Source organism: Siniperca chuatsi, linkage group LG9 (genome assembly GCF_020085105.1).
Source record: "Siniperca chuatsi isolate FFG_IHB_CAS linkage group LG9, ASM2008510v1, whole genome shotgun sequence".
NCBI classification, from domain to species: Eukaryota; Metazoa; Chordata; class Actinopteri; order Centrarchiformes; family Sinipercidae; genus Siniperca; species Siniperca chuatsi.
The window spans coordinates 18,677,666-18,693,915 of NC_058050.1; the positions used below are offsets into that span (position 1 = coordinate 18,677,666).

A 16,250-nucleotide genomic window follows, 5' to 3' on the forward strand; every position below is an offset into this window, starting at 1 on the left:
ATATTGGTTGGAGGTTTTGGTTTTATTGTCTAAGCTAATGACAGACTGCTGTACCACCATTTTTAAGTCAAATATTTTCTTGTTATTGGTGAAAGTAATTACCAGCTAGGGTAATATTACTTCTGATTGGCCGATTTTACATGCTTGACTGGATTACATTCCTTGTTTTCCACAAAGACTAAGCTTAAGAACATCTTTTCTGTGTGGATGTTTTTAATGTGTTCACTGGAGGTTAGGTTTTAGGTGCCTCAGATCCTCCCAAACCCCAAAAACATCCAGGTCAGATGCACTAAAGACTATAATCTGCCACTAAGTGTGAATGTTTGTGGTCACAGTGTAATGAACTGGCAATCTGCCTGTGGTGTTTCCCTGCCTTTCTGATGCATTATGATCCCTGCCACTTCCCAGTGACCCTGAATAAGAATTAGGATGTACAGATGATACATCCTTACAAGCAGTGGCATAATGTTTGTGGGATTTTTTATTTCTTCTTTCTTTCTTCTTTCTTGTCCTCCTTAATTTTTTCCTTTCTTCTCCCTCATTCCTTTATGCGGTGTGACATGTTCATTAAAAAGCCTTGGTGTTTTTGCCATTTCATTCCATGAAACAAGAGCAAGATTTTTGAGAGAAAGAAATGTGCTTTTATTGACATGGATGTCATCTCTTCCTCTGTTCTCTCTTACTCTCTCTATCTCTCTGTCTGTCAGCCCTTCATTCATAGAAACAGCACTATCCACAGAAAGGGAAGGACAGTAATGACTCTTTTAGTGGGACACAATAGCAGAGAAAGCACTCAACAGCATGGTGAAGGAAAGAAAAAGAGAAATATCTTCACCAGTCCTTGTCCTCAGATGAAATTAAATGATAGAAGAGGAGGGGGGTGAGAGAGGGGCCAAAATATGACGCAAGAATGAAAGAGAGAGAGAGAGGTAGACGGATCAGAAAAGCAGCTTGAGTGCCATCCAATAATCAGCTCTTTTCACAGCATACTTTCTCAAGGAGACTGAGAGAATAGGAGCCAGAGAAGAACACGGCTTTGCTCCTTCCACAAGACAGAAAATTGACAGTTCGTATGAAGAACGACAGAATAGAAAAAGGAGAGTGCTGGGAGAGAAATGACAGAATAACAAAAAATGGAGGTGAATGGACAAATCTCTGCTGGAGTATTACATTTGCTGGCCCATTTCCTTTTCTCTGGGGCTGGTATTCTTGGTTTTCCCAGCCTTCTTTGTGTCTGTCTTTCATGTTCTTTATAGCTCTATTTGTTTCTTTCTTTCATTGTGTTTTTCTTTACATTTTTATTTTCATCATTTCCCTCACTACCTTTCTTCGTTTTACCTCTTGACCATCTGTCCTCCCAATTCTGTTTTCATCAATTTATCCATCCCGTGTGTGTGTGTGTGTGTGTGTGTGTGTGTGTGTGTGTGTGTGTGTGTTTGTGTGTGTTTGTTTGTGTGTATTTTACTGGTTTGCCGTGAATTGGTGGCACGAGAGGAATATAAAAACACACATTGGGTGGATGTGGTCAATTTATAATTGTATGTTTATATATTCTAGTACAGGCTGAATGGGTGGGATTGCTGGAACTTTGCATCATAATGCTTACAATACATAAATACAGACACACACTAAAATACACTACAGGTTAATTGGTAAAACAAAGCTTATACACACATACATACACACAGACAGATCCTTGTACGCACACGTTTATAAACACACATACTCCAATACACAGTCCCCCCTGGTTTGCATTGCAGACTCCTATTAGCAGGCTATATGAGACACCGGCTGTACACACAAAATCATCATGTAGACAAAACACACACGCTCCCAACACACACATACACACACATACACAGGCATAACGCTCACACAAAAGTCTGTATTTCACCCCAAACAATTGAACCACTCCGTGTTGACATGCAACTGTTATGGATTGTTGCTTTGATGTTGCGTTAAGCACACGTTGTCATCTGTATTGTAAGGAAAATCTGTCTTTTCTGGTTGGGATACAGTTAATCCTCTCAAATCTATCTATTTAAACTTTTTATTTAAAATGTCAAAAGGTTTTGCTTAGCCTTTGCATGACTTTGTTTACTCTAGTAGCAAATAAATTATTTTGCCTTCAAAACAGCTGGCACAGCTATTTTAAGCATTTCATTTAGCATGTCAAATTGTATTACATGGCTTGCGCTTTGTGTATACTTGAAAAACCAAAGTCACAGTAACAATGGAATAAATGTTAAGCCATCAAAATATCAGTCACATCTATTTTCAGTTTTCTTATCTAACATGTCAAATGGCATTACGCAGCCTCATTCTGTTTTGTTTATTTAAAATGTCAGAAGGTTTTAAATGCCCCTTTCTCTGAGTTTGCTTTTGAACCACAAATGGAAGATGTAAATAACAAAGCACTCAGCCAACAACTGTTACAGAAAAAAGTTATTGAGTAATGATGTTTTTTGTCTTTCTCTTCCATGTTATTGTAAAAATAGACTTTCCCCAGTATGGGCCTTGTAAACAAACCCCTCTGAGCAAAGTTCTTCAGCAGATGAGTCACCGATTGCTTTGTATTTTATTTTGAATTTTACCATCCCCTTAAGCTCAGCATGCTGTCTCAACAGAAGTACAGCTGCAGTTTTGTTTAATTATGTATCAGCAGTTAATTCTTATTATTGGAATAGTATTTGATTGAGAGAGAAGATAATATTTATTTACAACCCATACTCCACAAAACAGAGTTCTTCTCTCAAAAAAATGCTATTGCTAATGCAGCTAAGGTGACCAGTTCAATAAGCATTTGTGTACCACTTTGGCATGGTCTGTTAAAAGTTATCGTTTTAAAAGTTATCTTTTAACAGAACCACATGACAAGAGCAGCCCTGCTACACCATCAGACATACCCTAAGCCTCAGTTGCATTAGGCTGAGGGGTTTAGCATCCTACCTCTTCTGCTGTTTGGGTAAGCAACTAAGCAGAAATTTGCTGGATGTGTTAAGACTTAGATGAAAGAAGATATGTTATTTGGGTTACTTAGGCATCTCTCTGCACTAATGTGTGCCTGAATGAGGCCCACAACTCCTCTTGAAGGTTCAGTGGAAGTTCTGATCTCCCATCACATCCACATTCAGTCTACAGTTTAATAACTGTAGGCAGATAATGTGGGCTTTTACTTTCACATTTTTGTGACATTTTTCACCAATCTCTAATCTTGCTAATGGTATCCACAACAAAAGCCTACAGTCTTTGCTCACTTAAACTTGTTTCAGTGTTGGGATCCACCTGAGAAATGTAAGCTGCCCTCTTTTATCCCAGACTCAAGAAAACACCTTACTGCTTAATCACCAGAGACACATTACCTGGAATGATTCCCAAGACATGGATTGCTTTAAACAGCAAGTTACTTAATGTAATGGTGTATTGTAAAACGTCATATTAAATTTGAAATATATGTTGGTTGTCTAACAACCACCTCAGGCCTCTTTCATTCTTTGCTTGCTGGTAAAAATACAATATGACTGAGGTAACAGTAGACAGCTTTTCTCTGTGTGAAGAGTAATTGGTATAATGTTGTGTAGTACACTAGATAGTAGGCTTTTATGCCTTCTCTTTATCACACTGACCCTCTTCTTTTGTCCACTATGTGTTCATTGTATTGTGTCATGTATTGGGTGCCTGTCATGTGTTATATACATGTGACATATACGTGTACACCTAACACCTCATTGCACACACGTACAGTAGTGTTCTTCTGTATTTAGTTACTGTAAACCTATTTGCGTGGAAACAACTTGCATCTTTTTGTGTGTGTGTGTGTTAATGAGTATAAAGGATACTTGTTTGTCTATTATTGTTATTGTTAGTCAGGTGTTTAGATAAGTACAGTATACACTGTAACATACACATTGAATCCGAGAGAGAGAGAGAGAGAGAGAGAGAGAGAGCATTAAAAATGAAATGCTCAAATGCAGCACCCCAGAGATGCAGGGTGCAGTGTTAAAGTTGTTCAATATCGTACTACAGTCAGGATGTTTTCCTGACATGTGGTGCAAAGGGCTCATTACCTCCATTTATAAGAGTGGGGACAAATCAGACCCTAGTAACTACCGTGGCATCTGTGTCAGCAGTTGTCTAGGTAAACTATTCTGTAGTAAAAATAAAAGAATACTGGATTTCCTTGAAGAGCACTCCATCTTGAGTAAAAATCTAATTTGCTTTCTCCCAAAACACCGCACCACTGACCACGTATATACCCTTCACACTCTAATCAACAAACACACACACACACACACACACATTCATTAAAGAAAAAACATGTTGCAATGTTTATGTAGTTTTCACTTACTTGTCTTTTTATTATTTTTTTATTACTATATTATCTTACTTATCTGTATACATTCTAAAAGCACATTTTTTTCTGTTTATGTTTACATTTCACACATGCTTTGGCAATGTTAACATCTGTTTCCCATGTCAGTAAAGCCCAATTGAATTGAATAGAGAGAGAGAGAGTCTGTCTATCAACCAGGTGGTGCTGCTGGTTTGGTGATGCTCTGGTGCATTTCCCAGATGGCAACAGAGGAAGCAGTGAGTGAGCAGGATTACTGGTGTCTAATTATGTTTTGGGTTTTTCTTATGCAGCAGGTAACATTCAATAGGTATTGTTAAGTGAAGGTGGGTCTGCCTCAGTGATTTTGGTTGCCACTATCATGGTCTTTTTATAATCTTGCCAGGGTGTCCTTCACAGCACAGTTGTATAAGTTGGTTAGGCTCTAGTGTCCATATCATGTCCATATCTCATGCTTCACTGGGATACCTGACTGGAGGAAGCAGTTGAAACCAAAAAGCAGTTAAAAGCAAAGAAAAACCACAGTAACACCACATTAAATTACTGTAAACAAACAGTTGCCCTCACCACAGAAGATATTTTTCACTTTCTGATTGCTTTATGATAGATAGGACTGATGATATTGATTTCCATTCCCATGGCCTGCAGACACTAGTCGATGCACTGTTGTGTTTTTTGAGTCTGTTGACTTGGCTGTAATTTTGCTCTTTCTGTTGCGTAGTGGGAGAAAATATGGCCTGCACAAACCACACATAATCTACTGATAAATTCTCAGTTTATTAAATATTCAGGTCATCCTTTTATTTGAAAAAAATTAAACATAATGTAAAAATGACAATTAACTTTTTCATCTATTATTTGCTGTGATGATATGTGTGACTATGTAAACATGTGTTGTGTGTGTCTGTTACTGTGTGTGAGTCAACTTGCACATGCATATACAGTCAACGCGAACGCATACACGTGGCATGAAGAAACAAGTTGTGTCAAAGTGTAACTTGACAATATGTTTGAATTAGGATGTTGTGTAGCTTTGAGTGTGTGTAAAGTGACAACAGGGATACCTGCACGCCCCTAAATTGTGGTGTCAGAGGGTTTTTACAGTTGATGGAGGAAATTGCAGATGACAGATGAGAAAGAGGAAGAAAGAAAGAGAACATGACTCAAGTTCCCCACTGAGCCTCTATTCCCTTTGTTTGTCTTTTTCTACAGCTATAACCTCTATCTTTCTACCAACCAAACAACAAATGTCATAATTTACACTATGAATCAGTCAGTGATAGAGTTCCAACAAAGACATTTATTTGTGTCAGAAATTTTACTTGTAATCACTCTTAAATTCCGTCCCTGCCGTCCCTCTGTGCTGTTGTAAATATAGCTGCAGCTCATTGTGATTGTCACTATGGCTTTGTCAAATCACCCGTGACTAAGAAGCCTGTTACATTATCTGTTTACGCACATACACAAACCACTTCCATGGTCTATGTGTGTCTAGAGTGACACTGACAGCTGGTGAGGATCATGTGAGAAATGTGACCACCGTGTATTGTGCTTTCTGGCTCTCGTGAAGTGGTGTGCGTGTCACCGTGTGTATCTTTGTGTGAATATGTCAGTGTGTTGGCGTAGGCTGCACCAGACATGCAGGCAGATTTTTCTTCTTTTTTTTTTTAAAGGTGCATATGTGGAAAGAGTTTTTAAGAAACAGAGACATTTGAGAGTCCTAGACCTTGAGGGAAAAGTATCTAGCTTTGCTAGCCAGTCTGTACCCCTGGTGTAGTGTTAGATGATTTTAAAGTAGAATTATTTTGCGCTTCTACCGCTGTGAGCAGAGATATAGACATTATCCACCACATGCCTACATGTACAAACACACTCACAAATGCCAATGCTTTTACTCTCTCTTTCTCACAGAAACTTGCACGGACTCAGCATGCCAGCTTGCAGGTGGTGAACTATCCTTGAGAGCCACATCTCTCATCTTTTTCTGCCCCCTTTTCTTCCTCTCCTTCCTTTCCTCATTCCTCAGTTTTTCACTTCTCTCCACTCCTCTCCTCCCCTCTCTCCCACTGTGCTGACACGCACCTACTGGCACTTGGATTTTCACTTATCCTCCCTACTACTAATAGATTTTAGACTACTACTATTCAGTCTCTCTCCTGGCTCCCAGTTGTTAAGACACCTGCTGAGAGACAGATGAATAGAGAAGAAGGCAGTATACTTAGCCTGTCAGCCAGGAGAAATATAATGGTTTTGGTGCTCAACATTTTTCAATTTCAAGTCATTTGCTTTCCTGCTTCACCTTTTGTTTCAGTTTCCATTAAATACATTTTATTGAAGTTTTTCTGTTTACAGGCAGCCTTTCTTATAAAAAGTTATGAATGATGCAAAACCAACTTTAGTCCCTTTTTCTCACTGCCAGTTCATTCATACTTTAATGAATGAGCCAATGTTTAAAACCTGCTAAAAGCTTACAGTGTAACCTCGCTGAAGTAGTACTTTTCAAACATATTATTGCTGATGAGATTGGAATAATGAATTGAACCCCTGATAGAAGTAGCTGTATTCATTATGATCACATTTTTACAGAGAAGAGGCTCAGTGACAAGTAGCACATGCACTATGACAAGGCTACCACCATACACCCTAGCACCCTTATTGTTTTTCAAGCATCAAAACAGCAACAAAACAGCATATCAGTTTCACCATTAGGGAGTCCAACGATGATCTGACTGTGTGGATATGACAGCCAGACCTCTGTTACTGATTCTTCCTCCACCTATTGTCTGAAGTTACTGTAAGTGACTTATGGATGTGTCACGTAGGCGTTGGCGGTCATAGTATCCATCCTCCATTGTGTGCAGTAACAGAGGAAACCATTCAGCGACAACAGTGAGGAGAAGAGTGGGTGGCAAGGTAGCATTCACAACCATCACAGAGGACGGGAGCGGGAGTAATGTGGAGAATAGAGAGGCAGAGGACAGACGCTCTGCAGCTGCTTATACACACAGCCATGTACATGCAACACGTGTAGGCGTGCACTGACTCTCTGTTACATACTAATACATACTGTACATACAGGCAGGTGTTTGTACTCCACAAAATCTGTCATGCTTTTACTCTTAGTTCATAGGTGAAAAGTGCTGTAGGTGTGCATACAACTTCTCTACAATTGCAACTTTTTTTTTTTCTAAAATTCTTAACTCATATGGGAATTTTTCAGCTAAATAAGATAGCAAACTAATAGATAACTTGCACAATCAAATATTGCTTAACAGAATTCCTTAAGTTGGCTAAGCATCCTACTTGGAAAAAAAAGATGGAGGATGAAAAAAAAGTGTACTTCTCACTGAGAATCCATAGAGAGAAGGAATAAAGGCAGGTGAGACAGAGGATCGTCAAATAAGAATGAACGGGGGGGGGGGGTCAGTCCACCGATGGTAAATATCAAACCTCTTAAAATTATCCCGAGTGAACTTGCCTAAAGGTTATTCTAGAAAGCAGCTGATCAGTCGCTCAATATCTCCCAGCATAATCTACCCTCTTGGAAACAAGGCATTTTACCAACTGTCATGCAGGAGGACTCATACAGGAACTACCACAAGGTCATCCAGATCGATTGCCACTCCACCCAGAGATGTTGACAAGTGTTGGTTCTCTCATCCAATTTGTTTAATGTTCAAATTAAAAGAGCCACATCTTGTGCAGAATTACTTATTTAGCAATCAATTGGCTTTGCTTGAAATTACACCTCAGGTGTCCACTCTCGTAAATTAAGATAACAGATATAAAAATAAATTTGTAATGATGATCAATGAGGGAGGGGGAGGCCAGGGAGAAATAGGGCTGGTTATTCAGTGTTACTAACTGAATAATATTAACACCATCAATGACTGAAAAAGGACAGTTTTTTGGGGGGGCGGGGGTTATGTTGCTCTCATCACAGCTGCTTTTAGTGGCGACATACCAAACACACAAGCCTCTCAAATTCAGCCCAAAGCAGTCATTGCTGCAGGGTGCACACTTAAAATCCTATAGGCAGCAGGTCTGTGTGAAGTTATACTTGATATAGAAACACTGTAGCAAAGCAGCATGAAAATGATGTGCTACTGAAAGATGAACTCAAACACAATCACTATCACAGTCTCAGTCTTGCTCTGGCTGTGCTAACATTGTAAGCTAACTCTTATCTTCTCATGTCTTTCCAAGCTTCCTTACATAACTACACCACAGTGCACCTTCCTCAACATCAGCTTGATTCAATAGACAGCACTCTGTAATAATTGGATCACTACAAAACCGCATTAACTGCTTTTTACAGAGATAATGGCATCATAATTGAAATGCAATCATTTGCATAAGCAAATGGCTGGTTTTATGAATGCTGTCATCCACAAAATATCGAACTAAGCAGTGAATTTTATAATTCTGTTTATTATTGTGTCTGTAATTTCCAAATGAAACTGAGGAGAGAGACAGAAGGTGAGAAAACAAGAGAGAGACAGGAAAGTGGAGGAAATCATAAAGCCCTGTAATTCCCCTTTGCTCTCCTAAATGATAATGCCACTGAAGTATCTATGGATCCTAATATCAAGTGGCATCAATAGATATATTTCTAAATGTACATAATGATCAACAGCAATGATCCATAAAGGGTAGTCATATACCCACTCACATAAATGAAGAACCAAGGGCTGAGTGAATTATGACTTGGATGATCGATGTGGCAAAATAAACTCCAGATATTTGTTTTTTTTTTTTTTTAAACACAATGAGAATTTGGTCCTCCTTTTCTTCCTCTTCCTGCTCCACTCTTCTCAGCATTGCTCTTTCCCATCTTTCACTGTCACATCCCTTCAGTGGTGGATGTCTTTTTAATGGTCCAACATATTAAGACTAAACTGAACTCTCTGATTACAGACATTTGATGCGCTGGATCACTGGCCACTGTGCTGTCAAGCCTCGCTGTTTGATTTGTGACTGTGGCCAGTTGATCTCGTCTAAAGATGATCCCCTAATTATGAATTATGGACATAACTTATGCTATGAGCTGCAACGATCTGCAGTCATATGTTGGAGAAAGCAAGACAGAGCCTTTGTCTGTGTGTATGCATCAGTGGGATATTCACATCATATCACAAGAGATATTCAAATTCAAATTTTTAAACCATTTGGCCCCCAGTTGACTCCTTGTGAGAGAGAGTTCTGGTATGGACTCAACTCAGTTCAACAGCACCAGCAGGTTCAGCCAGTGAGTGCAAAGTTCCTCTTCTTTTACAGCAGGTAGTAGTATACCACCTGAACATGGTGGCCTTAATGACAGGAGGATCTGTGCTATGTTAATTTTACATTGTTCATTTTTAACCTCCAAAAGATGTGTTCAGTCATGATCCACTTTAAGTGCACATTATTAGAAACACACTTAACAAATATTCATTTCTTAACATATTCCTAATGAGCAGGGAGACTAGGCTGAGACCTCATATCAGTAAACATCTCCCATGCAATTTGATTGAATAACTGCAAGCTCGATTGTAGCTGATCCAGGAATCTTTGTTTCTCTGCAGAGAAGAGCACTCACAAAGTATTGTATTGTTATTACAGTGTTCAGGTGATAATAAATAAAGAACACATAAAAAATCTCTACCTGTGATCTCAGTCTAATGTGTTTGTCTTTCTGTATGTTTCCCCCCCACAGGAACAGATGGCCAATGGCGTCCAAGGTCCTGCTTCTATGCCGCCTTCGTCTGTTTTGTTGTTCGGCTCTTACAGTCTGGACAGGGAAGTACTGAAGAAGCTGGGAATCGGGCTCGCTCTGACAGCAGCCATCTTGGCCTTCATTGTAGAGAAACTGTACTGATAGAGCAACTGCAAACTAGAAGATTGTGAACAAAGGAGAGGACAGTGACATCATAGGAGCCTAAACAGTGTGTTTGAAGCAGGTGAATACAGTGATAAAACTGTCTCCTTAGATCCCCTGTAACATACTCCATGTCGCTTTCATTAAATCTTAAATGAACCCAAAGAAAAGACGACGAAGTCAGTGACACGTACACAGTCAAGGATTATTTGAATGTTCTGTTTTTAGTACAGTTAGATTTTTTCTTTTAATTTAAGGGCATAGTTTACCACTTAGCAGTCAATTTACTTAGTTTTCTCCAAAGAAATGGATGTCAGTGTCTTTTTCTGTCAGTGAAGTAAGAAAAACCACATGGGCAATGACAGGTCAGCAGTCTTCAGAGACCTTAGTGAACAAAGCCTTTTTGGTACAAATTACATCCTAGTTATACTAGATTTTATTCTCTCTATAGTCTATTTCAAGTACAGATTCCATTTCATATTTCTGTTTCATTATGGGGCTTTAACATTTTCTAAATATAGGCTTTTTCAGGAAAAGGCTTTGTCTATTGATTACTGATGGCTGCAGCCGGACGTTGTCCATAAACTGGTAAATAAGTGTTTTTGGGTCATTGTAGCTATTCCACAGAGCAATTAAGCCCAACTCAACTATTTGAACACATTCTGGTCACCTGTACCAGAACAAAGTCTGAGGATGATGAAACTTTTCAGCTTGCTGAGTTGCAGAGTGATTCTCAGGTGTTATTATCAGACATATTTTTTAGAGGTACTGAGCATGTAGATTTCCAAATATTGTGCATTATAGAGTTGCCCATTCAACTGTGCTTACTTTACAGTATGTTATTTTATTCTGTGGAAAGAAGTAATAATGTGAATAATACTCTGATTAAGGGTCATTTGTAACCTTCATTTCAAAGTATTTATTTTTGAATGAAAGACAAGGACAGTATATTTTCAGATCTTCATAACAAACATCTGTTTTAACGTGTTATTCTTTTGTTAAAGTGGTTATTCAGAAAGTTTGTTTCATTTTATGGTTTTTGCTTCAGACATCAAAGTCAAATGGAATTAATTTGTAATGTACATCTTCCCTTACCTGATTAGTTATAACGTAACTGGCAGTTGGCCAGGTGGACAATGCTGACTGCTGATTGATGATCATTATTGACTCATCATTTGGTACAAAACATCCACACACCCAATGTGATTTGTTTTATTTGTGTGTGATGACCAGCTCCGGTGCCAACTTTTAAAGGGTTGTTTCATATTTTCTCACTTACCTGTAGTGTGTTGAGCTGATATCCACCTCTGCGATTTCTCCTGCCACCCCAATACAATGAAGGTGGAAAAAACATGGGGGTTTTTTTGTTTGTTTGTTTTGCCCCCAAAAAACAATATCCCTGTTACTCTGGATAATCCAAACCACCATAAACGAAATAAATTCAAATACCTTGTATTGGGGTGGCAGAAGAAATCTCAGTGCCAGATATCTCAAAACATGGGCAAATATAACTAAACTGTTAGCTTGCTAGACATCACTGGAGGTACGTGGGAGATGTTTTTCTTTTTCTGTAATTCAGGTGCACTGACCCTGTAATACAACTACTCTGTTGACATGTGGACTACTTGTGGTGAATGCATAGTCTGAGTTATTATTGAGACAGACTATATATTGTTTTTGTTTTTCTTGATTTGCATTGTCCCAACCATCCAAAACAGTTTAATAAAGGACAAAATTAATTTGTCATGAGTGAAATGACTGAAGTGTTGATTGATTGACTGATTCATTGAATTATTAACTGTTGAAGTTTTTACTATTTATACTAAATAGTCCTATAGAATGAAAATGTCTTTACAGCGCTCTGTATCGCTCAGTTGTTGTCATGCATAGAGTTTGCCTGTGTTTCTGTCTAATGCCTTTCTGTTTTGAGGTACAACAGTCCCAACATGTGCTCTGAAATTTCCGACCGTTAATAATGCATGCCCCAGTTTATGCGTCGCATTGCACTGGCCCATGTGTCTCTCAGTATGTCTGCATTTTTGTGTGTGTGTGTGTGTGTGTGTGTGTGTGTGTACATGCCCTGTGTATATTCCTAGTCACAAGTGTCTCTCAGCTTGTTTGTGAGCTTGTTTCCGTGTCAGAAGGGGTGTGTGTGTCTGTACATGCCTGCGCTGTCTGATGTACTGTCTGTAGTTTCCTCCAATGCTTAATTTTGCAGAAAGCCAGCATGCTTGCATCTGTGTGTATGTGTGGCTCACGAATGACAGGACTCATCACTCTCTCATTCAGAAAGCACTGTTATTAGATATACCACTGTTTGTAGCCTACACACACTAGCTTTGTATTATCTGAGTATATGATGCATGTCACATATTCCGTTGACATACAGATATATGCATGTACCCTGGCTTTTTCTCACCTAGCTGGTGCATGTCACACAGACTCACAGCACACAGCAATTTTGTAGTATATGGGCAAATGATGCACGTCAAGCAAACTTGCACACAAACACAGGCACCAAAGCTTTATATTACCCGATCAAATGATGCATGTCTCATGACACATAGACACACACACTGGCTTTGTATTATGTGATCAAATGATGCATGTAGCTATGAAGCTTGTTACATCCATCCAGCAGTGCCCTATATTATTCTGCAGCCATCCATACTGTGTGACGGTTCTTTTGATGCTTTGTAAGCACATTTCCTCACTGTGTATGTCAGTTACACAGCATTGTTCTCCAATGAAATATGGATGCAACGACACCCTTTATATTTGGGAGATCATCACTTACGATGAAATATTGAGGCGGGAACCATGGAAAGGAGATAATTATTCACTTCGCATCATTCACTTCAGTTGTTTCTAATAAAAGCAAGAGTTTCTGAATTCTTGTCTTAGTTGCAGCTGTTGTCAATTTGTCATCTACACAGTGATGTCCTTTTGATGTGAAACAGAGCGACTTTGGACACAAGACAATGAAAGGGAGGTTGAACATTAATGTGCTTGCCTGTGTCATCTCTCATCTATCATGTCATTTAATTTCACTGATTTAAGTGTTTTATATTGGTTTGGCTTGCATAAGAGTAATGTTGTTACTCAAAGGACATTTATGTTTGAGACAATGTATTTTTATGAAGCTAAAATGCCACATTACTGCGAGTGCAAGGTAGTAAAGTACCTCAAGATAAATCATAATTTTGTCATGGTAGATCAAACTAAGGTCTTGCAGAACTGCATTAACTAAAGGAAATTTAGACTATTTAAAAATATATAAACCACCATTATGAGTGTAAAGCTGAAGAAAAAGGTGACAGTGAGCCTGTTCTGGAGCTAGACTTAGGCAGATAAGGCATTTGCCATATAGCAGTCATAGCAGATTATAACAATAGTTATCAATTAGTATATGGTTAAGAGGAGACAGACAAATAAATTAAGATATCTCATGCATTTTCAAATGTAGATTGTGGAAGGAAGTCATACACGGAATGTTGTCATGCCTGTACAGTCCACATTGTTATCTCCGACAATGAAATGTGTGCCTGTTACGATATCTCTGTAATGTGGATAGTCTAATGTATTTATTTTTGGGGCGGGGGGATCTGAAGGATGTCATCACTCAATAATATGTGTGTGTGCACAACATGTTAGGCATATTGCATAAGCAGAGGGATGAACCCATGAAACGTAACATTTGTTTTCTTCTATTTGTGATATTTGAGCCTGCAGTTCTCTATTGCTGAGGAATGTGGCCGTTTGGTCTCTTTTCGGCACAGTAATCCTCTGCTCAGCTGGTGCTGACAGGACAGCAAGCAGCCACAACGCCTGCCTTTACTAATGTAGTGGCCATTATTTGTAAAAATAATAATAATAATAATTTTAAATGCTGCCATGAGTTATAAAATGGATAAACATTAACAGTAGCCAAAATGCTCATGTATCAAACAATAGAACTACAAATATGGAGTCAAGTGCCATAGTGAGCCTAATAATGCAACTGCAAGTGTAAAAGGAGACTATTACACCAATCAGTTAAACTTGAATTTCACAGAAGATGAGTTCTGTTCAAATAAACACTGTTGAAATAAAGGCTGTGTCTTTTTTATTTCTGCCTAATCAAGGAAATTCCTCATTAACTTCTGCATCCATCACTTTTATTTTGCTGAACCTCCTGCTTGTGTTTTTATATTTAGAACACGTCACATAAATCATTCATTTGACTAAAGTGAATGCTGTATGCGGTAAATGGACTTTTGATTGTCAGTATTCATACCTCAAAGAATTTGAATTCAAATATTTTTTTAATCAAATTGAAAAATAAAAATGAATAAAAAGCATACAGTCCACAATTTTCCACTCACTATATATTCAGGATCTTTTACAGTGGATGGCTTGGTTTCAGGCAACTGTTGTATTTTCAACGTGTGGAAGCAAAAAAAAAAGAAAGAAAGTGAAATGTAGACAGCAAGGTTTTTTTTTCCAGGTTTGTTATCTGGATGTTACACTTTTTCAGGCAAGCAATCAGTAAACTATGGAGAGAAAAACCTGACATAATTACATTGTTGATGTTTGTCAGGTTAAGCCCAATTTAGGTCTGTCAATTTACCATGCTGTCATTCAGCATGCTTCAATACGGATCTATTAAAAATGTTTTTTTCATTTTTAGCTCAAAATTTTACCAACTTCTATCTACATGTCAGTCAAAGCGGCAGCAGCTTCTTGTGAGATTACCGAGACAACCATGTTGAAGGTGCAATTAAAATATTTACAGGATTGAAGCATTCACATTGCATTTATTTTAGCACTAACGTTAATTGACATAGAATGCAGTCAGTGAGCCACTGACATAAAATATGAAAATACTGTGCCGTGTGTGTGTGTGTGTGTGTGTATGTGTGTGGCTGGAGGGGAGGAGGTCTACTTAGCTCCAGGGCAGACACACAGCAACAGCAGTGACTGACATTACCTTACAACTGAGGCCTGGCTGAAACAATGTCATGTTAATAATGTGTGTGTATGTGTGTCACTGCCCTAATTAGCATCCACCCTGACCCTGCTTTGGTTTGTAGAAACAGAGAGACAAGGATAGAAATTCCTTCTTTTCCTCATCTTCCATTAACAGTTACTGTTTGCCATTGACTGTGACATTACTTAACGGGATATTGAACATGTGCAATATGTTTGTTTTGTCTATATACAGTACAGTTTGTGTATACCGTGCTCTACAGATCATCAGAGAATCTTTTTTTTTTACTGTGGCAGTTAAAATTATTTTTACGTAATGGCAGTGGAAACGCATTTTAATTATAATAACAATTCACTTTATTTGTATAGCACTTTTCATACAAGAAATGCAGCTCAAAGTGCTTTACAACAAAGGAAATTACATGCACACATGGAAGTTTTTAATCAAACTTGTGATACATTTAACTCTCAGTGAACACACAGTCCTATAAACACCAGTATATTCATGCTGTAAATTGAGGAGGCAGCAGGATAGATTGTGATTATGAATTTAAATATTTGCACTTCAATGTTAACCCAAAATTTGTGAAAAACAAAGGCTTCTAATTTTACTGCAACTAGGCTCAAGTACAATTGGTAGATGCAAATGCAAGCCCACATGGGTGTGACCAATTAATTTTTGCAATTTTGGTGACCAACATGCTTTGTTGCTTTCTGTCTCCACTTCCCACTTTGCCTCTTTTTTTCCCTGTCTAACTCTGCTTTTCCATTTCTATAGGCTAAGGTCGGTTCACTGTGTGTAAGCACTTCGGTGCCTTCTGGAACAGAGGGGAAAATGACTTGGCAAGCATATCCATTCCTAATCATATGTGTGTGTGTGTGTGTGTGTGTGTGTGTGTGTGTGTGTGTGTGTGTGTGTCTGTACATGAGGCTTCATGCCAGCTTCGTCCAAGTATTTGGTTTGGTGGCCCTTGTGCCTGCATTCACTGATTACTGTGTTTTATCTACACACACACACACACACACACACACACACACACACACGCGCACATACACCCTGTTGTCGCTGCAAAG

General features: G+C 38.5%; 1 protein-coding gene across 4 annotated transcripts in view; it reads left to right on the top strand.

Moving 5' to 3' along the window:
* The window catches only part of cdkal1 (CDK5 regulatory subunit associated protein 1-like 1), a 256,133-nt gene extending 244,167 nt beyond the window's left edge, over positions 1 to 11,966 (top strand). For all 4 annotated transcript variants that reach the window (XM_044208561.1, XM_044208562.1, XM_044208560.1 and 1 more), the window contains exon 15: positions 10,047 to 11,966. In XM_044208561.1, the coding sequence (XP_044064496.1) occupies positions 10,047 to 10,208 (162 nt within the window). In that variant the 3' untranslated portion in view covers positions 10,209 to 11,966. The remainder of the gene's footprint in view (positions 1 to 10,046) is intronic.
* Positions 11,967 to 16,250: the final 4,284 nt, after the last annotated feature.